This window comes from Pararge aegeria, chromosome 19 (assembly GCF_905163445.1).
Source record: "Pararge aegeria chromosome 19, ilParAegt1.1, whole genome shotgun sequence".
In the NCBI taxonomy this organism is placed as follows: domain Eukaryota; kingdom Metazoa; phylum Arthropoda; class Insecta; order Lepidoptera; family Nymphalidae; genus Pararge; species Pararge aegeria.
Window position 1 is genome coordinate 10496629 of NC_053198.1, and position 22640 is coordinate 10519268.

Consider the following 22640-nt stretch of genomic DNA (forward strand, 5'->3'; position numbering starts at 1 on the left):
TAGTTTATTAACTATTTTATTATTATTTCATACATTTAATATTTGAGACAAGTAATTATCAAAGTGTTTTCTACTTCAAAACGTCTCATTTACATAATTGTATAAAAATTGATACAAGATTATAAATAGTGTGTACAGTTTTTATGGTTTGGAGGACTACTTTTAAATCCCCTAATTGAGACTAAAAGAATTCTTTCGTTTTTCGTTATTCTTTTATTTTCCAGAACTTTAGGTGTGTAGCAATACAGATTATACAAAGCATACATTTATATATATTTCGGTTAAATAAATTTAAACATTCTGCCTATTTTGGATTAATACTGGGGAGAAGGCTGCCATTTACGTTATTAATTATTTATTCGGAGTCGTAATAGAATGGGTGTTAATAAAAGGTCAATTTCCTTAGGATCTTACATACATCGCCCGTCTATTGCCAGTGTCATGTAAATAGAGCTCTAATAGTTATTCTTCACAACATAAAGCTGAGACAATGTAAACATATAGTATAAATAAAGTATATTTAAGAAAATAGGAAAGATGCTCTTGTTTCGTTGCATGTAATTGTAAAATTCACAGCATTCATGTCAGCATAATTATAATGTGATACCTACTGTCAATACAAAATCTTTTCAAGTCCTAAAACTTCATAATTCAAATACCTAAATAATGGGTATTTAATATTTCATAGGTAGATGTCTACCTTACTTTTAATATTTAACCATATTACTATGGTTCTACAGTTAAACCAATTGGTATTTTATAATGGGCATACATCATCTCACTTTGCCACTCTTCATTTGAGCTTTCACACAAAGGCCAAGTTCATGTCTGTAGTAGCATATATTTCTCTTTGTAAAATATTCCATTTTTAGAAGAAATTAATAGGAAATCTTGAGAATGGAGTGTATTGGTGGATCACCCACTTGGGATATCCAAATAAGTATAATACAATAATTACTATAGACAATTTAGAATTCTTCATGCAGTTAGTAGGAAATTGCTCACACTACATCCATCCACAATTTCAAAATTTTATTGACATTTCATTTTGTTTCGCATGTGCAATTACTTTAAGTACCTAGGTTAATTGTTTTATGCAATCTATAGTCTTATATAACATGGTTGGCAGAACTAACTATTAACTATTGGGCTTAACTAACTATTAACTATTAACAATTTAAACTGTAATGCCAGAATTTGCTTGTACAGGTTGAACAGGATCTGACGAGGCCTTAGAACTTTTCTGACCAGGATAAGCCACATTACCATTTTGAATTTTGCTGCTCAAAGAATCATTAGTCGACAAAGTTGGTTGATTGCTGCTGACAAACAGTAGTAAATCGTCTGATGTGAATGCGCCAATAATTTTTGGAATACTCTGCGATGATTCTGCAAGCATACATAAATTTGAATGCGACCACATCTAGATTCTTTATAATAAGAGTATCTTAGCTGATCGGTAGGGCTGAAATTACATTACTTCGCTACACAACTTTGAATGTACTTAAAGCAAAATAGTTAGTTGTTATTCACTTGGCTACTGTAAACTCAGCCTCAATCGCTTTTGAGTAAAACAAACTTATCCGTCAGCATAAGCGTAGGGTGGTGATTAAACACGGCCGAATCCTACTATTAGGTCCCAGTATAAATGCATTTAGAAATCATAAATTCCCAAACTAGGAACTACTGGAAATCGAACTAGATTATCGCGCTTATACGGCCACAGTAAGACCGCTGCGCCAGAGTAGGTATACTAAAACTTGGAATTCTAAATATTGCTAGGCGGCCGTGTATCATTCTAGCACTCTTCATCTTTAACAACACATTACCTGCTGCAGGGCACTGGTCTCTTACAATGAGAAGGGTTTAGGCTGTAGACGATCACACTATGATCACACTGGTCTAGTGCGGGTTCTCACGGGCGTGTGAAGCCATTAAACAAAACATTATGGACAACTTCCAGGCATGCAGGTTTTACACGGAAACATCGTGAGGATGATGACGTGATAAGCTAAGATGGTTAACGTGATAAGGGTTACAAGTAGCGAGTAGGTACCTCATACTTTCTACGTGTTATCTACGTAGGTTTGTATATAAAAGAAAGAAAATTACCTGTATTAACAACAATGACGTAAGGTGCAATATCAAGGATCCGGGACACAGCGCCAAGTGTAGGGTTGTTTGCAAGATCAACCTTATAAATCTTCTTCACTACAAACTTCTCCAGATCTTCTGCACTTGATCCCGGTATGTTTGCGAGCCTTTTTCTTGTGTTGTCTGCCGTAAATACTCCAGTTAAGCATCTATTGGAAAAAAGGCCAAAGTTTTTACAAATCCATTACTGTTTTAATCCATTGTTGCAAAACGAGACTTGTGCCAAGGTACATCTAATATTTTCTAGTTGTATTTTATAATTGTATATAAAGGTATGATATATGTGGTTGTCTTAATAATTAAAGTCTTAATATTAAATAGTGGATATCTTGTATCGGTAGCAGATAATAATAGTTACAGCGGGAAAGACGTAGGTATGCACTTACTTTAGAATAGTCTATTGTATGTATATAAAAATAAATGCCTGAACAAAATGAGATATGGGGGAAAGGGGAGCATGATGCGGAAATAATCAAATAAAGCAAAATTATTGTGTATAAATGTGTTCTTATTTGTTAATGGTACAGTTATATTCGCAAACTTCTCGTAACTTCTATAAGTGTGGGAACCCGTCTTACCTCGTGGCCCGTCATGACCCTACCAGTAGGCATGTGTCCCAGAAGATTTTATTGTAGCCATTGAGATAAAAACTTGTGACACCAAGGGCACTAAGGCATTGAAATTATAACTGAGCTCAAAATTTTTAGTGTGTTGTGTGGGATGACAACTATCACGTCATAAATTGTGGACCTCTTGGAAGTGATGTTTTTCTGATTAGAATCTTTTAAAGAATTGGGGCACTAGCGTGCCCAGTTTCAAACATCTTTGGCCAAAGGAACGCAACTATTTAATACAAATAAGAAGAGCTTATTAAGCAGACACAATTTAGGTATCCGTAAGATTAAGTCATTTTAAAATGAATGAAATGAATCCGTTCTATGTCCGTCTTTCAGTTGCAAGTTAAATAGGAACTTGGATGTCTACACATACAAAAACGTATCGAGTTCGGATTATGTACGAAAAAGAATTTTGGGCATGGACTAACATTCTTTTTTAAATTTCGCGGAAACGGTTGCATGTGCTCGGGTCAAAAGTTATCCTCTCTATCTCCAGGGTGTAGGTATCGATGCTAAAACTTTTATTTGAATATATAAATTATTTATAAAGAATTCCGGCAAGATCGGTTTGAAGCGTGTATAAGAGACAAACTACTAAACACAAAATATTAGTATAAATTTCGTACGGTACCTTAAAGAATTTGTAATTGTCTAATTTTACAGAATTTATACATGTACGAATCAATCTTCTGTTAAGTGATCAAGAAACACAATGACTATGTATGTATATATCATTAACAGTACAAGCAAGAACAACATTCCAAACCATAATAATTTTGTGTTGATTGATATAAAACTGAAATTGAAATGGAAATATGATTGGAAATACTATGTGAATGGTGGTTTTGCCATTTTTGATCACAGTTTCTGATTGTCAATTTTGATTACTTCGTTCAAAACTTTGGATTCCTACTCAGATAAAGGTTCTTTTATCTGCTTGCTTGTTACAGTGAGCCAGTCAGTCCAGTGAGCTTATAATAACATATTAAATCAATGGATCAGTCACAGTGGTAATGTCGCAAAGTTGAGACCGGGTTGGAACCTATTAATGTGTTTTGTTCAACATATTAAAACCAGCAAACGATTAAAACTCTTCTCTTTGCAAAATGTATTCAATGACTTTTGAACTATTTAAAAAAGGTACAATTGGTGACCAACTGCAGGTGACCATTATTGTAAACAATCCTCACGATTTTATTCTTTAACTTGTAAGCTTTATTTAATTGCTTAAAACGGAAAAAGGCTTAGAAAAAATTAGTGGTGCAGACCACGGTTCGAACTCGGAAATTCTAATAACTGCTTTTTGAGTTAAGAAGATAATCACAAATAGTTTTCAGAAACAGCTCTTCTTAGCGTGAGTTACCTACGTAGGCAGGTACGATTCCAAGGTGTAGGTACAAATAAGAGTGCATTTTATGGCATCTTCTAGGTAAGCGACCTATAACTTAGGCTGCTTCATCGTTCATCAAAATATCATAACTCAACGCCTATGAAGGCAAGCTTGTATTAAATAACCCGGTTTTGACCACGTTCTTAGTTCGCTTTTATTATGGTTTTTACAAATACTGTGAGAATAGCTCATAGAATCTATTTTTGATTGCTTACATTGATTGCTTAGTTAGGTAGTGAAAGAAGGACATGCAAACACACTTCCCATTTACAATGTTAGTAAGCATAATACAAAAGAAACATTGCAGCTGCGACGTGAGATCTTAAATACTTTTTTAATAATAATAAATATACTACGACAATACACACATCGCCACCTAGACCTAAAGTAATTTGTGTTATGGGTACTAAGATAACGGATGAACATTTTTATATACATAAATACTCATAATATACAGAATTGAATTGAAAAACATTCATGTCCATCACACATACGTTTGTAGGAATCGTATCAACAACGTTAGACCCTGAAAGCAGCGTCGCTGCCCACTATGCAAATCGGTCGTCTATTTTAAGCTAATACCTATTAATATTATTATATTGAGATAAGTTGTCAATTACAATTACATACCCTTTGTTGTCTAATACTGTAACGACTGATGATCCACTATTCCGTAGCGCTGCAATCGCATCAGAGACTGAACTATTTATTGTGAGGCTGGCTGTTTTCGGTACGATGTTTTCCAAAAGAGGTATGTTCCACCACCTATAAACAAAATAAAGATATTTTTCATTAACGTGAAATACATCGATACGTTTTCAAGTACATTTCTGGTTTTCTTAGTAGTGAAATGATGTATAATTTTGATGAAAAATTTTGTAAGCCAATAGAATACCATACCATACTTACCTAATGCTTAATGTAAAATTCTACCTAATCTGTAATAATATAATGTGTACCTACTAAACTTTGTAATACCGTACATTTCGTACCGAATGCTGAAAAACCGCTGCCAGAAAAAATACGGATCCCCAGAAGTATTCTAGCACTGCATCCGACCAAAAACCGTGTTCTACGTGGCAAGCATATAATAGTAATAGTACCTACTACGCTGATAGGAGCTCGGATTTAAATCGCACATAGAGAGTAGAAACCTGCATTTATAATAATCCACGAAAAATTTAGAACACAGTCTTTTTTGGATAATAGTAATGACTTAACCTGATTTTGTGTCACACACAAGATTTATTTTTTATTCCATTACAAGTTAGTCTTTGACTGCAATCTCAAACGGTGGTAAGTGATGATGTAGTTTGAGATGGTAGCGGGCTAACAGGTTGTTAGGGATTGTGGTAGTCATACCCCTAATCGGTTTCTACGTCAAATCGCACCGGAACCCTAAATCGCTTAGCGGCACGTCTTTGTCGGTAGGGTGGTCCCACCAGACAAAAGATTAAATAAAAGGTAAAATATATTTTTGAATCAAATTCTTTTTCTTAGTTAATAGTTTGCTAGAATCTTATATATGAGCTTTATGCGTGCTGGACTTCTTACGAACGTGGTTTAACTTCTGTTTGTAGATATTTCCCAAAGAGATAAGCATATTAACTAGGTATAAATAATTACCTACTTATTTAAGTAGGTACTTTAATATTTACGACCTCGTGTTGACCTCAGCGTTAGCGTCACATTACATGATTGATTGCAAAGAAAATACCTATTATAATGGATACGATACGTTTATCTATTGATTTGTCTAATATAAATGCGCCTACCATGTCTTTTTTTGAATGATGAATGCGTTTTATTCGATAAGGATTTATTTAAACCCATGAAGTAGGTAGGTATACGTAGATTATATTTTTAATCAAATTTTCAATGGAAATTACCTTTGATAAGTGGGTAGGTTTAGCACAAGATTATTCACTTAAAATTAGCGCGTCTATGGTTGAATCTACTTACCTAACAACTAGGTACTAAGTGTTTAATGAATGAATAAATTAATGAATACACTTTTATTGTACACCACATAAACATATAGAATAATTATAAATAAAAATTTAACAAAAAGTATACAATTTGTCCAGCAGTGGACGTCTATCGGTTGATGTGATGATGATGATACAATTTGGCGGCTTTATCGCTTCATAGAAGCTCGCTCAAGAAGACAGGTAGGTAGTGCATATAAATAATAAACTTACATATAATAAACTTACTTTGCAGTGTTTTCAAGAAATATTTCATGATAATTTGTTTATTGCAAACGCATTGATCCTTACCACAATTCGTTGTTTTTAGGGATAGGTTTGAAGCTCCTTGCTTCCAACCATTGGTCAGAAATGAACTTGGTCATGTAGTTACGGATGTTGTCAGGCAGTAGAACTACACACTTCTGTCCCGCTTTAAGTTGCTTGGCAGCTTTTGTGGCTGCCCACATTGCAGCTCCGCTGCTCCCACCTAAAAGAAAATCGGACAATGGTGTTAATCGTACTAGTTCGGGCTTAATTACCGCAAGGTTAGGTTATAGCGCCATGCACGGCGTCAAAAAAGGGTTTTCAAGTAGGCCTTCTTTTTTTCGCACTTTTAAAACTTTTAGTCTCTCTGTTCTTAGTAACTTTACCGCCGGTTCGGAAGGGAAATTAAATCGAGTACCTAGTGCAACTGTCCATCATTAGTGTTACGCGGATTGAAAGCGCGACTATTTACCTAAATATTAAAAGGGTATAATATTAAATATGTATTGTTAAGTAGGTCCCTTTGGCAGGTTTTTTTTGATAAAATACACTCGTCACTCAAGACTAACCTGTCGAGATTGAAAATATACGAAATCTATAGAGATCGGGAAACGGAGAGTATACCTAACTCTGCTCTGTTCCTAGGGTTATCTTTGTAATTGATGAGTGTTATGACGGCGGGCCCTAAAATCACGTCCTTGTTTCCGATTTTAGCGGATTAGGGTCGATGTTGATGAATTAGTCATTTGGAAATGTTTTTAATACATAGGTACTTATTGTTGTTTCCATAGATAATCCTAAACTAAGATTAAGGAACCCGGCCTTGCAAACTTTGTCTACAGATTTTACTGATATATGGCTTAAGGGATTAATTATAACAAAGTATAACTGTTATTTATTAATCTATCTATCGTCGTATATATTTTATCAAAACAACATAAGTACCTATTATAATCTATATATTGCTGCGGTAGGTAGGTAGGCTAATTTATCTGCATTAATTTAAACATCATCATATCAACCCATGATGCTAAAATCACAGAATTAAGAACATACAGATGCCCCGCTCAGCCATTATTGCATGCAGTGCATTGTGTCCAAAAGAAGCGAAAACTCTCCGAGCACATACCACTTCATACCCGCGGAATGTTGCTAGCTCACAAACTTTTCCCATTTTCCCCATTGTATGGTAAACGTTTAGAACATTAGAGGTGGAATAATTACTGTCAACTGCCAAGTAGTATGAAGTGCCTGTTCGAGAAACTTTACTACTGGTTGGTGTATGTTTTTAATTCTGTGGCTAAAATATGTATTTGTACCTAATTAAAAAAAAAACAACCTGAGCGAAAAGATGTATCGACATAACCCTAACGCAGTAAAGTACGGGTAAATAGGGATTCCACTTGCACCAACTGTTGGCAGAAGACGGTAGTTGCACAAGTAGCTCCCCAGTATTTCAATGATTGAGTAGGTTGATATTTTTAGATGCAGATAACAGTTTGTTTGTTTGTTGTGCAAATAAATATCTACCTAAATGACCAATTTGGGCTGCACTGACATTTCATTCGTAACTTTTATTGTTGAACGTATGTTTAAGCGACGATTACCCAGTGGGCAGCAGTTTCGGGGAGCCGAATTTGAATCTCAGCACGCACCTCTAACATTTACAAATTATGAGTCTTTTAAGCATTTTAAATTTCACTTGCTTCAACGGCGAAGGAAAACATCGTGAGCTAACCTGCATGCCTGAGAGTTCTCTATAATATTCTCAATGGAGTGTGAAGTTTACCAATCAGCACTTAGCCCTAGTAGTGTACTACGGCCCTTCTCAGTCTGAAAGGAGATCCGTGCCCTGTAGTGGGGTGTGAATGGGTTGATGATGAAGATGGTGATCCTTAGTAAATTATAGATGGAAAATTTGTTTGTTGGTTTGTCATTAAATCTCGCTACAAGAGCACAAACGATGTGATTTTATCGGGTCGGATCTATTTTAAAAATTAGTTTAGCCACATACCACATAGAAATCCCTCCTCCTTGATCAATCTTCTCGACATCTGAAGCGCGCCGCAGTCGTCTGTCTTGATCCAGGTGTCTATTACTTTCCTGTCAAGCGTACGCGGCAAAAAATCATAGCCTATGCCTTCCACCTAAAAACAATGTTTTTTTACATTAACGACCCAATTTTCTAGATATCAGTCCTCGATAACGTTCTCAAAGGCGTGTGAGGTCCGCCAATCCGCACTTGGCGTTCCCGTTTCCTGTAGTGGTTCGGTAATGCGTTGATATGATGATTACAATTACATTTTTCTGCATTTTGTTGTACCTTAATCTTACCTTTATACTTCCTTATATTCAAACACATAAAACAGATTCCCTGATCGATTTCAGCTACGGTGGTCAATCTCCAGAGAGATTTTCCAACTACGATCTATTCTAGTGCACAAGTGCAGATCCCTCACTCTCATAGTCCGATGTGACGACATCTCCGACACGACCGAAAAAAGATCGAACGTAGGACAGACAGCTTAAAGTGCTCTCTTAAGAGGCACGTGTGTGAATAACCTCCAATTTCCAAATCGCGACCTGGTAGGTACTAAGAATTTCTATAGTACTGGCCCAACCCGGTAACCACTAGACCAACGAGGCTGTTATACATACTAATATATTAATATTTCAAATGTGTTTGCTCTGCATTATTTTAACTTTTTTACTTTACTTTTCATTAAAGTTAAACAGAACGAAACAAACAAAACAAAAGTATCTACCTACCTATTTTATACATTTTAAAATAATCAGCCTTATGGATTTTAACAGAAAACTCCGCTAAGCCATTGACAACATCTAGCTGACAACAAAAAGGAAAAAATCAAAAAATGGCTATTAAAATCGTAATTCAACGAAGTTTACTACTTCGGAAAAATACTTAGCTTTGACAAATAACATAAATATATTGCATGTATTCCGAGTACTTGTTTGTACAAAAGATCAGAGTGCAGATCTGACTTCAAAAATTATACAATTAATAAAACGATAATAAGTAAAGCGATGTTAAAGTTGTAATTGCGTAATTATATTGAATATTATTAGTATAATAAGATTGAATAATATTAAAACAAAACGAGCGTCACAGTAACTAGTAGATAATGCTTATCAAAGTTTTAAATTAGCAGAAATATATTACTTTAAAAAATCATTTGCCAGTGCTATTATATAACTCTGTGTTCCGTTCATTTTTCGGTATTTACAGATAACAAAGATGTTCATCTCAGTGAAGAGTGTCTCCAGCTTTAAAGACATCATGTTGTACCGACTCTACATAAGGTAGTATTAGGGCAAAAAGAATAAAGAAGCTCACCTCGTACATCTGAACATCAGACGCATTAAGGTCTTCAGGTTGTGCTAGGATAGAACCATGAGGATCTACGCCCACAACAATACATTTAGGGCATCGTTCCTTTATTTTATGGGCAATCCCAGAGATAGTTCCACAAGTTCCTGCGCCTATTACAACCATGTCAACGTCGTCGTCAAGTGACCAGAGTATCTCTTCGGCAGTCCCGTCGTAGTGTGCAAGTGGGTTGCATACATTGTTATACTGTGAAAAGATTACGAGTTCCTTAAGTATGAAAAATAAACACAATGTTTTCAATTTTTTTGTATGGAATAATAAATATACTTTTGATTTAATATTTTGACAGGGTGATAATTCCTTATGAAATATACTTATGCTTCATATAATATTATTTCGTAATTCTGTTACACGTTGCATAAGCGCTTTTGAAACATTGACTTTTTGTAGCGCCTCCACCGGAAAGGGACCCAAAATTGAGATCTGTGGGACACCAATTGTAGTAGAGTAGAACCCAGAGACTTTGATTTTTTTCCATTTCCATTAGGATAGATCACTAGCATAGAAGGCAGTAAGATTAAATGCAACGATTTTGGTGCCATAGTACTGGCTTAGTTTGACTAACAGGGTCTTATGTTAAAGACAATCGAATGCTTTGGATAGGTTACAAAAAAACACCAAAAGCATTTTGCGAATTTCCCAAGCAACATACGCTTCTTTGTAACTTAAGCGTCTGCGTCCGTTGCGCTATGACCTTTAGTGAAGCCTTACTGTTCCGGGTGAAGTAAGGTATTTAGATTAGAGCTGACTGAGTATATTTTATTAGGAGTTGGTAAAATTGAAATCGGTATGTAGTGTCTGTGTATTGCAAGAAGTACCTCCCTACCCATGCAATCACAATGACGGCAAAGTTGATGTGTTAAACTATACGTGTTTCACATTAATATGTACCAAGGTAAAGAGCGAGTACCTATTTAACATCTTACGCTATTAATAAACAAATCATGATTCCTTAGAGTAAATGGTAGATTTAGCTTTAGTGAAGGTATGTGTACGACGTACGTAAACATTAAGCCTTGAAGTTATTATATAGGTATGTAGGTTAAACTGAAATATTCTATCACGGCTCATTGAAACAATTTTATACATGGATCTGTGGGGGGGTCCTAGTCATAAATATGCATCTTTAACGACTTACTAAACGGTAGATCAAATCGTACATACGAGGTCAAATTAATTTACACTTGAATGTGAAGTGGATCACAACGGGGATTACATCTTCGAACCTAACAATGAATCTCGGAAATCGGAATTAGATGCGGATTGTATGTAGACTAGGTAAAGAAATCCAAAATTTTATCTTGTATTTCAACGAATTTCATGTGTGTTCCATCTTTGTATGAGCTTTAGAAAAACATATGTTAATCTTTTTTTTCTTAGCTGGATAAATAGATTGAAGTCGCAGAGTACCTACTTAAAAACGCGTAAGCTAAGTGCTTTTCTACCAACACGTTGTTACTAAATGCAAATAATGTAATCTTCATATTTAAAAAAAAAACAAATATTGTCATGATACAGATGATCCGTTTAAAAAAATTAGACCATAATGTCACCATTTGTTACGTTTTAATTTTTACCTGATCCAGCAATACTGCGTTAGGAATTTCTTTTGAAAGTCTTTGTGCTACCATGATGTTACCCTCCGGGGAATCCGACGCGGCCTCTGTTGGGGTTCTGATAATCTCTGCGCCCAAAGCTAGGAGGGTGTTCACCTTCTCATCTGACATCTTCTCGGGTAGAACAATTATACATCTATATCCTGCAATAATGTACTTGCATAAAATAGATATGCGGGACGACCTTGGAATTAAGTGATGACTAATAAAGATGATTGTTGTTGCGTATAAAAATGCTTATATAAAAACCTAAACCTAATTGCCATAATACCTATAGGAAGAATTAATTCTTAAGTGAAGGTGACATTGCAAAACTTAAACAATGTCCATTAAACAAAATTTATTCATAGGTACAATAGTAATATCTATCTATATACATATATATAATATATATATAGATAAATTTTCGTTCAGTGATTCTGAAATGCCTCTACAAGCGCATATTATTATTATCATGAATATAATATTAAAACGAGAGCGAAATCCGAACACACTTTTTTTATAATTTTTGCCTATCTCTTTTCCTAGTCTAATCTTAGGAATGCCCGGAAAATAGTCCGTTTTGATTCTTTTTCCAAATTTTATATAATATATAATATATTTTAGTATAGATTTACATGAAAATTTCTCAATTTCGAGTACGCTATTATGTCCGTAGTTCAGAAATGATCTATACAATTCTGAGAGTAGGTATGGTTAAATAACCAGCCTTCGTCAGTTATAAGTTACCTCTAACAGCTGACGCCAAAGCCAAACCAATTCCAGTATTACCGGAAGTTGGTTCAACAATGACAGATTTCCCGGGAATCAGAACTCCTCGCCGTTCAGCTTCCAGGACCATTCTGTATGCGATGCGGTCCTTAACTGAACCACCAGGGTTCACGAATTCACATTTGGCGTCTAAAAAAAGATTTTTGCACTTTAATACTACAAATATAAATAGGTACTAACCCGATTGTAAATAGTTAATAAAAAAATACTTACACATTTCGCATTGTATGCCCTCTGCCTTAGGTATTTTCGTTAGTTTAACCAATGGAGTGTTTCCTATAACACTTAAAATGTTTTCGTGAACTTTTTGGTTCCTATCCCTAAAAAAAAATTTTAATTGTTAATTTATTTTTCATTTTAAAGGTAGGTAGTAAACCTACTAACTAAACAGGTAAACAAATTGTTTACTACGCACAATAATTAATTCAAATGATGTATGAATTCATTAATTAAGTAGTTAAATAACATTACTTACAAAGCTCTAATTATATGCGGCATTTCCTTGAGGTTAAAGAACTCCGAAGAGTTGCCGTTCGTTGCACCATTCTCCATAGTTCCTGATTCCTCTCGAACTTTAATACTTTAACACTAAAAACAGAAGAATTAGAAGTTAGCAGAAATATTTAATACAGCTTAATCAGTTTACTTTAAGTTTCCTTTAACAATAAATCACGTAGCGAGCAAATGAATAAACGCGTGTTATTTATCGCATGGAACTAACATAGATTTTAATTCACAAATTCACTGGTCACGCATGAACTCACACATCAATCTTCACCCGCGACTTGTATTGTACTGTATTGCGGGGCGACTGGACCGGTTTATAAAATACGGATTTCTGATAAACGCTCGATGCCGGAGCGAGACGTAGTATTCCGTGGCTACGACTCTAATGAAATGCGACCGTGCAACACAGATGCGAAGTCTGGCTACAGTGACTACACATACAGTGTGGTATGGTATAGCGGAAGCACATTCTGAATGCAATGTGGAATACAAACATGCACCAAGGACGTTGCACATGGACCGTACGTTATATGGTTTTCGATTTAACAACCTAATTAAATCTCTGTCTGCATAATGTACTCATTTGTGCTACATACGTATCACCTCTGAGCAAGATCTTCGACAAGTTTCATGATTTAAAGCTCTAATCTAGTGGCGCTATAGTTGCTGATGTTTAAAAGATTTAATTCCTCGCTCTTTTTCAAATAGCAGTTGTAATGAATCTGTCGTGTTAGTTTAGAGCGTAAGCCTGATTGCTATCCAATATAGTCATGAGTTTAATTTTCAGGCCAAAATATTTTAGTATCGGGTCTTTGTCTGTCATGCAATTTTAATTGATCACCATCATTATCATCTTCACTTAAACCGATTGACGTAAAACTTTGGAGACACGTAATTCGTAGGTAGTTTCAAAATCTACAGACCTGGGCTGCTTGTTTCTAGAGGCTTCCAGCGACTCGCTTGATATCGTTTGTTCACCTCGTTGGGGGGGTAACCAACGCTGCGTATGGTGCGGTGCGCCGTGCGGCCATTCCAGAAATTTGGGACCCCGACAGCCATTTCTCAGGTTCTCCTAAGCTATGTGCCTCTGTCATCGCAAGTTCAGCTCTGTGACTCGTTGAGCTATGTCGATAGCGTTTGTTCTTCTAAGGATCTCTTAATTTTTCTCTCCATCGTCCGCTAAGTTACTCCGAATCTTCTTATGATGCATATGGCCCTACATAAGCAACCACGTACTGGCAACACGCACTGTTCAAAGACTTCAGGCACGGGATTTTGGACGAAAAGATAACATATTTTCGTCCAAAATGCCGGTAACCTAATTTTTGCCCAATCACGAGAAAGGGGAAATATGAATCTTGGAAATTGAAAATTGTTGCTGTCCACACCCGCGCCTTGAAGAGAATGTTATTTAAACATTCTTGACGAATGCCGTCAAGCCGCTATAGCAGCCCGCCCAGCCTGAGTTCTAAATCGCCAGGGACATTATTAAGTATGATGATGTTAAAATAAAATAAGACTTAGAATTTTGCAACACTTATCATCTGTACCAAAACCCCTGAAAAAAATATGGGACGATGATCATGAAAAGGTTAATGTTCCGCAACATAGGTACAATATTGCGTTTATCTATATGGGTCAGTACAACTTACGTACGAAACGTATGAATCAAGCGGACGACCTAGTCAAAGTATGATAGGCAAATACTTGATTACTTATAATAATATATAAAGAGCATTATATAACGTATAAAGATGCAGCAACATAAGATAAAAGATACGTAAGCTAGACGCTTGGGAGCCGATGGTACAAAACGTTGAATCATTAAAGTACTATGTATATTTTGTTTTCAATACTTCCTTTTTGAACTGATACTTACTGAGCATATACTGAAATCAGACTTACCTACTGCCTGACTTTTGAAATCCCAAAATGATTAAGCATAAACTTAAAATTCAGTAGACTTTTAACGATCATTTGACATATAAACAACTGAAAAGATCGTAAAGAAAGATTGCACTGTTTCTAGCTTACTTTCCGGAGATTTCGGCATATCATAATTATTATCTGTCAACCCAATTTTACCGGCCCACTATTCAGGGCAGGGTATTCTCTCGGAATGAGGAGGGTATAGGCCGTGGACTACCCACCTCCCAGCTGGTTAAGTGCGGATTGGTAGACTTCACACACTTTGAGAACTTATGGAAAAGTTTCAGACATAAAGTTTTCCAACGATATTTCCCTTGGCCGTTAAAATAATTGTTTTATAAATATAACCTAAAATAAACTATTTAAATTAAATAAAATCTAAAACGTCCTCGAAACCACCGCAGCGAGGCACAGTCCCTAAGATGCTGGCAGCATTGCCCCTTTGGTTGGCCAAATTAATTCGTTGGCCAAGGTAACTGCCCGCTCTAGGATCACCGGAAGACTCTTCGATAATTCTTTGAAAAGGCCGTTAAATCAATTGATATTTAATTGTTCAAATAATTTAAACGCAGAAAGTCGCGGGCAACTGTTAGTAATGTTCATTCATTCATCATTAGACGTGGTTATAATTCCTCTACATGTTTTACCTTATCACAATTTCTTAAAGTGTGATTGTGGCACTCATTGTATATAATAATAATAATATATTCGAGTTTGACGATTTAGTATCGCAGCACGAGGCAAAAGGTTGCAACGAGGCTGGAAATGATTTGAAAATAAGCGTTACGTTTGTAGCGGTAGGGTTGCCACCTTTTTTCAGTGTTATATTTCATATCTTTCTGTTTTGATGGCTAACATATTTGTAGCCATCCAGCGGCGAAGGTCTCATGTTAAGGCTTTCCACACTGTATAACTTAGATTGGGAAGTGGCAAGCCACACGAAATATTGGTCACAGATAGGGAGTGGGGGCTTACTACCATAATTAACACCTAAAGCGGTATTCTTTTAACATAATATTTACCGAAAAAATAAGGATTCTAATTCTGAAACAAAACTACAAAATATATCAAATACCCCATCTACGCAGGCCCCCATCAATAAAAATGGGGTCAACGTGGGGTCAATAAGTTTAGATTATACGACCAATTCAAGACGGTATAAATAAAAATAATAATCTGAAAGTCTGCTTGGATTTGAATATAGAGTAACATCATAATAAAAACACTTTGAACTGATAAATATCTTCATTTGAGATAAACGCCGATTTGATTTAATTAACAATCAAATTCTGGATCGTATGGACTACTAATTCATAACCACACCATTTTACTGGCAATGAAATTGTATTGTGTATAATAGGCCTTTTATATCATTTTATCAGTATCTAAAAGGTTATCTACATGTGAAGTTTAAGATGACTACTTCAGTTATAAAAACTCTTTACAAACGTGCTTACATACTTAATTTAGTAGTGATTAGTAGCAGTAGTGAAAGCATAGTTAGTACCTAATAGCAAAGGTTAGTTTACTATGCCCCATCTGCAAGATGGAAATGATCCGTTAAATGCCAATACTAAATAGTTGGGAATATCAGGGTTTGCAAAAATAAAAAAATATATAAGTATTTTTATTTATAACTACATTTTTATTCGGTTTATATAAATTTTGCTTCTTTTAAAGGTGAGAAAAAATATAGTCGAGGACGTTCTCGGCGGTAACAACACTTTCTGGTAAAAAGTGTTCTGTAACATAAGACATTACAATATTATACATGGTAACTATTATAATTTATTTAGATTAATTTAGGTCCACATTAAAAGTAATAAGATACCGACACAGGACACTGATAGAAAACTGCCTCCTGTGTCCGGTAATGGCAACTAGACACAGCCGCCGGATGCTACTTCTAGATTTTGGTAACAGGACACGAATTCCATGCTTATATTTATATTCAGTCAATAACCATTAATGCTATATCCTGTTTGCGACACGGGTGGTTCATATTGCGTGTAAAGGAGTTTTATTTAATCCTTGTCATTGTTGTTTAAATACCACAAATTTTGGATTGGCAATCCATGTTTGTGTACCTAAAATCGAACCACCAAAGTGAGGACGAATGAGCTGATCGTGGTTGATCGAATGAAAAATAAATATTTACAAGGTAAAGGCAAGAAGTTTCTATCTGCGTAGCTGCGTAGGTTTTTGCATAATCCTCCACTATGGCAAATCTGAACCCCTCACGCTGTTTAGTAAATAGATACACTCCATGGGTTTGCCACTCGTGTCCAGCGATACACTGTGACTTGATGATTTCTGTCCTCCGAGAGGGAACCTACCAACCAATACTGTCTGGGTTTTCTAGTGTGACGTCACCACTCCGTCACTTTACCTACCGTTGTCAGTTTCGCGGATATTGATTCCAATGATAACAAATGTCGTGATGTCTAGCATGCGCGATAACAAGCCTATGGAAGGCATGCCCTTTTTTCCGTTCTTAGCTAAAGTGTAACAATCTTTAACTAAATGGTCAGTGACAGGATCATCAAAATTGATATCATCTGAGTTTTGATTGGGTAATTTTATAGGGTTAGTTGCACTATGTCGCAGACTGTCTTTGGAGATTGCACCGAGAAACCACCTGGAATCAATTTAAATTTCGCATAATTCATTTATATTAAGAACTTATCCTTGAAGCCTATTTTAATTCATAGAATAAGTTACTTAGTCTTCTTTATACTTTACTACAAAAGGCTATTCTGAATTAGGTATGTGATCCCTGTTATTATAAATTTAAGAGTTTACGTTGATTGTTTTTTGGTGTTAATTGATGACATGGATCTAAATGGAATTTCTGTTTTTACCATATACTAAAATGGCAGGACAGATTTGGATCAAATTTGTAGATAAGTAGTAAGTACCTAATTATTCCAAACTCAACTAGAAAATGTATCTAATAATGGTCGCGTTTAAATAGCATTCATTTAGTAGGAAGAGCAGTACACGCAAGCGAAGCCGCGGGCAAAGCATATTTTAAATATTTTTTTATGTAGCCGGATATTATCTTACCCTTTTTCATCAACTACAATGGCTATATTTTGATTCATCATCTCCTTGAGTGCTTCAGAGCAAGTCCGTTTGTTGTTCACGATTGGATATTTTAGGGAAATAGTTAAGTTTGTCACGGGGTGGTTCCACCACCTGTAAAAAAATAATACTGCATTTTTCAACCTTTGTTTTTCCGTTGCATTAGCTGTAGGAGTGCAATATTGAAATGGATGGGCACATTAGATTCGGCGGTAATGACATTTGTTAAATAATAAAACTGACCCGTATCAGTGGTACTAATTTTGGTGTCCACAAATCAATCTAAATCTCTAAATCAAACTAAATTAAGGGATCTTAATGTAGGGTCTATCCTTTATAAAATTTCCCTGTAGAACGGATTGTGTCAACAGAATTGGCACCAATGCCTACGCAGGCATTGGTGCCAATTCACTTTGGAGGAACCGATCGGCATAGCAACCTAACGCTTCCTTCGGGATCCTTAAGCCGGCATTAGGCTGGCTCCGCGCAGATTCACTTTTGTTTCTTTATTGGCATCCCACATTTTCAGCACTAGTGATACAATAACATTGTTTCTGTCGTCAGGAAAATTCTACCGGCATAAGTCAGCAGTTGACTGACTGACTTATGTCTGTGTGAGTTTTACTATAGTGCCTCGTGTGTTTCTAAATATAAATGATTTGAACCATAAATAATATAATCCAACATAAATATAATTAAGTTTAGGGCGACGATTTATTTTATAAATATAACCTGTGTAAAACTAAATAAAATCTAAAACGTCTTCGAAACCACCGCAGCGAGGCACAGTTCCTAAGAAGCTGGCAGCATTGCCCCATTGGATGGTCAAACTATAAAATATAAATTTAAATATATATGATACCAAACTATAAATTTGATAGCATTACTATCTGCTTATACTATTAATTTAATATATTACTTGGTTTGGGGAATATGATTGGAATATGTTTTACCTCATTGTATGTTCGGGAGGATTCATGAATAGATGTGCTTCCATCCACTGGTCGGACACGAACTTGGTCATGTAATTGCGAATACCGTCTGGAAGTATCACGACAATGCGTTGCCCAGCGCCTAATTTTCTTTTACGAGCAACTTTAATGGCTGCAGCCATGGCCGTCCCACTGCTGCCTCCTAAAATTTAATTCCTTTATTTCCTCAAACATAAAACTTTCATCTTTCTGCTTATACCGAATTTGATCTACAATGTTATTAAAGTACGTATTCTGTGATTAAAAATAAATGACAATCATATAGACAAAGATTATTCTGATAAAGCTGTACAAGACCCTTAAGGATCTCTATATGAATTGTTGTATTTTAAATGCGTAAAGCACTGACGTATTTGATATTAGGTCAGTGGCGTAAAGTGTATTTTTTTATGTCTACTATAAGCGACGTACTTGCTGAGCTTAGTGCCCCTGATGTTACTTAACCATTCTACATATCAAATGCGTATGGACTCGTCCAATTTTGTCGTTTGGTCCACCAGTGCCGTCCAGCTCCTTGAACTTACACGTAGCAATAGTAACTCAGTTGATTAGGTAAATTAAGTTTTTTCGTAATTTCAGCATAAGTTCTCTTTAAAAGTGGCATAGCTCCCAGTCCCTTGAAACAAACGGCATTATATTTGGTACTCGGACACTTACCGCATAATATACCTTCCTTCTTTATAAGTTCTCTTGCCATGAGAAATGACTCTTCGTCACTTATAACTTCGTAGTCGTCTACAATAGATTTATCCAATACTATCGGAACAGTAGAACCTCCCATGCCTTCAACCTAAATTATTGTTAAAATAATAAACGGGTTTTAATATGTTAGTACTGAGCTTGGCTAACCTTGGCTAGCTTAACACAACACGTCACGCACTTAAACCTATATTAATCAAATCCTGGCATCAATTTGATCTAAAATGATAAGTACTTTGTGAAGAAAATAATTATTTATCTAATATTTAAGAAAAAAAGATAAAATGTCGGAAGCGGCTTAGATAGCCTCAACCTCAAATAACTCAAACCCGTTTACGGATCACTATTTAGGTTACGTAAAATTTTAATTTTAAAATGATATAGTTAAGTTATTAATTATCATACATTTGTATGCCAACAAACAGACTTAAAGCATTTCCTAAAACCATTTGAGTGTTTACGGATGTTACCAAAAACGGGTGTTTTTTTCCATGTTCGTTAAACATAGTTGATCCCTCCGGTTCGGCGGCGATGATCTTGCAATCAGGATTACTCTCTTTAATCCTGTATCCAACACCTGTAATAGTGCCGCCAGTGCCAGCGCCAGAAACAATAATATCTACGTCTCCTAATGCATCCAAAATGTCCGTGCCCGTACTATCGTAGTGAATTCGTGGATTAACATGGTTTTCAAACTAAAATGTACGATACAAAGTTATTCGGTCATCAATTATGAAAACAGAGAGTATAAATATGAGAAAAAAAAAACGTGTGTGTACTTATGTCAATGCGTTAAAAGTTATACTTCTTTGGAGTAAAGAAAAAATTTTATCTTTTGCCTTAATCTATCGTTCGTCGAAAAAACTAGACTCACAATAGATTTAGTATTTTACATTGAAAGTTTTATTATAACGCATTATCTAGTTATCTCATTATCGTACAACTAAGTTTAACTCACATTCAAATTTGAGATTTTGGAACGAGCCCGCAAACTTTGACATTTGAAAGTGTAGGTACACTGTCAAAACTTTTTTGAAAAACTAAACTTCAGGGTGTCGGTTTTTCGTGACGGTGCGCGCGCGCATAGTAAAAATGTATTCTCATCATTTTTCCCTAACGCGCCAAAAGAAGTATAACTTCAAAAAACTACTTGTTATAAGCAACGAGAGCTAGTGACGGCAGGTCAGAATACTGCTGTCAGCACCCAACCTTTTAGCGTTGGTGTCGTGTGTCCCGAATATCGGGATATCTGTGCTTATACTATCATCTACTGTAATCACCAATCCTTCTGCCCGAAATGGTAATTTTGGGCAAATTCTATGGGGAGAACTGTTATAGGCTAATGATATAAATTGATTTAAACTACGAGAGGTGTACGAGTATGATTGGCGAGGAGTGAAGGCACTCTGAAAGAATTTGAGTAATGCTCACTTGGTCCAACATCACAACGGATTCTGGATTAGCATCCTTTATTTTTCGAGCTATTTCTGTGGAGGATTTGTTGGTTTGTATTACGTCTGCTCCTAATACCATCATGGTGTTGACTTTTTCAGAAGAATTTTTTTCACCCATAACTATAGTACATTTCTTATCTAAAATAAAATCCAGAGCCTTAAAAATATTACATGAAATTGTTATGCACATGCGATTATGAAAAGATCTTACTTAAAAGGGCAGCGTTAAAGGCTATTCCAATGCCAGTATTGCCGGAGGTGGCTTCCACAAAATGTGTGTTTTCAGTTATATGGCCCCCTTTTTCTGCATCTTGAACCATCGCAAGAGCTATACGATCTTTAATGGATCCAGCTGGGTTCATAAATTCACACTTTGCGTCTAAAAATATAATGAAACTGATAAGTGATTTCCACTTCTTTAGTTCAAAGTTACGCGCAGAGTTTATGGATAAGATCATACCAATAAATATACTCCTGATCAAAATATGTGTGTGTATGTGTGTGTGTGCAGTTATAAGTACGAGTTAACTTACATATCTCGCAAAAAAGTCCATGATCTCTTGGAATATAGTTTAGTTTTATGATTGGTCCATGTCCAACAAATTCTAAGACACTATTGTGTACCTTTTTTATGTAACTGCAACAAAAGAAACAATGTTTTTTTTTGGCTGTAATAATATCAGCAAACTCCAACTAAGTTCCTAAACATACAGTCAGAGTAGGTACATAATATATTCAGGACAAAATATTCATTGTAAAGATATAACCCTAAACGGTTTGAAGAAGTAGTGGATAGGATATTTAACATATATTCAAATTAAAATTAGTTAATAATTAGTTTATTTTAGGTTATAGTTATGTATTAATAAAAAATATATTTTAGAGATAAACAAAATACTTACTTAATTAAAATTCCTATGAAATTCAGAAGAAAGCTTATGAATTCTCAATCTCTAAGTAGATAAGATTATAAAAATATAAACGTTTTAATGGGTGCCAGTGTTGTTCGTTTACTAAAGCTATCATCCAAAAACTTAAAATTTAACGAAGAACTACCGATAGGAGCTGCTTGCCGGCTTTGCTTGAGCAACAATCACCAAAATTATCAGGGCTCAAAACACTTAATCTTTACTTGTTAGTGTATAAAATGTTTTAAAACAGAAAAAAAGAGCGAATAAAATTATTGTATGTTTTTTATTATTTTTTAACATATATAAAACACACTTTATTCTGAAGAGTAATTAAAAGATTGTTTACAATTTGATAAATGGAGTAGGAATGCAATAAATAGCCGAAAAATTAAATGGCGCTGCGCTTGGCACCGTACTCGGCGCGTGTTTGCACATGGCCACTTGGTAGGTCATGCTTCGGAGGGCCATGCTCTTAATTTTTTTTTATAAGATGTGTAAATGTTGATATCTGTTACAAGTTACTACTTACTATAACCGGTGATTCTGCCGCTACAAGAAAGAGCTATCAGCTAACTGATCAGCTAATGCGAACTGGTGCTGCATTGGCACCGCTGAAGCGACCGTATCGTGGGTTGGGCGCGACGAATGCGAAGTGGTATTACCCAATAATGTATTATCTATGGACTGCACACAGCTGCAGGTCCCATACAATGAACTTCAATCATAGATTTATATAATGTTAAAAAGATAAGGTACTTATGTACCTCTAAGTTATTAGGTACTTACGGTGATTTACTAGGAGAATTTTCAATATTTTTATTTGAGAACATATTTCGCGCATTCATTAAATTGAACATATTTTTTATTGTTTTA

The 22640-nt window shown here is 35.4% G+C and overlaps 1 protein-coding gene across 1 annotated transcript; it reads right to left on the reverse strand.

Annotated features, from left to right (window-relative positions):
- LOC120632177 lies at window positions 1-22640 on the reverse strand. The gene is made up of 20 exons (XM_039901983.1): window positions 22554-22640; window positions 21390-21493; window positions 21068-21235; window positions 20834-20994; window positions 19873-20097; window positions 19361-19493; window positions 18665-18845; window positions 17694-17825; window positions 17021-17265; window positions 16307-16369; window positions 12667-12775; window positions 12405-12511; window positions 12150-12320; window positions 11382-11563; window positions 9751-9990; window positions 8410-8542; window positions 6441-6618; window positions 4792-4926; window positions 2113-2303; window positions 1-1389 (listed from the first exon to the last, which is right to left on the reverse strand). The coding sequence occupies exons 1-20, from the start codon at window positions 22622-22624 to the stop codon at window positions 1178-1180; spliced, it is 3141 nt and encodes a 1046-aa protein (XP_039757917.1). The 5' UTR covers window positions 22625-22640; the 3' UTR covers window positions 1-1177.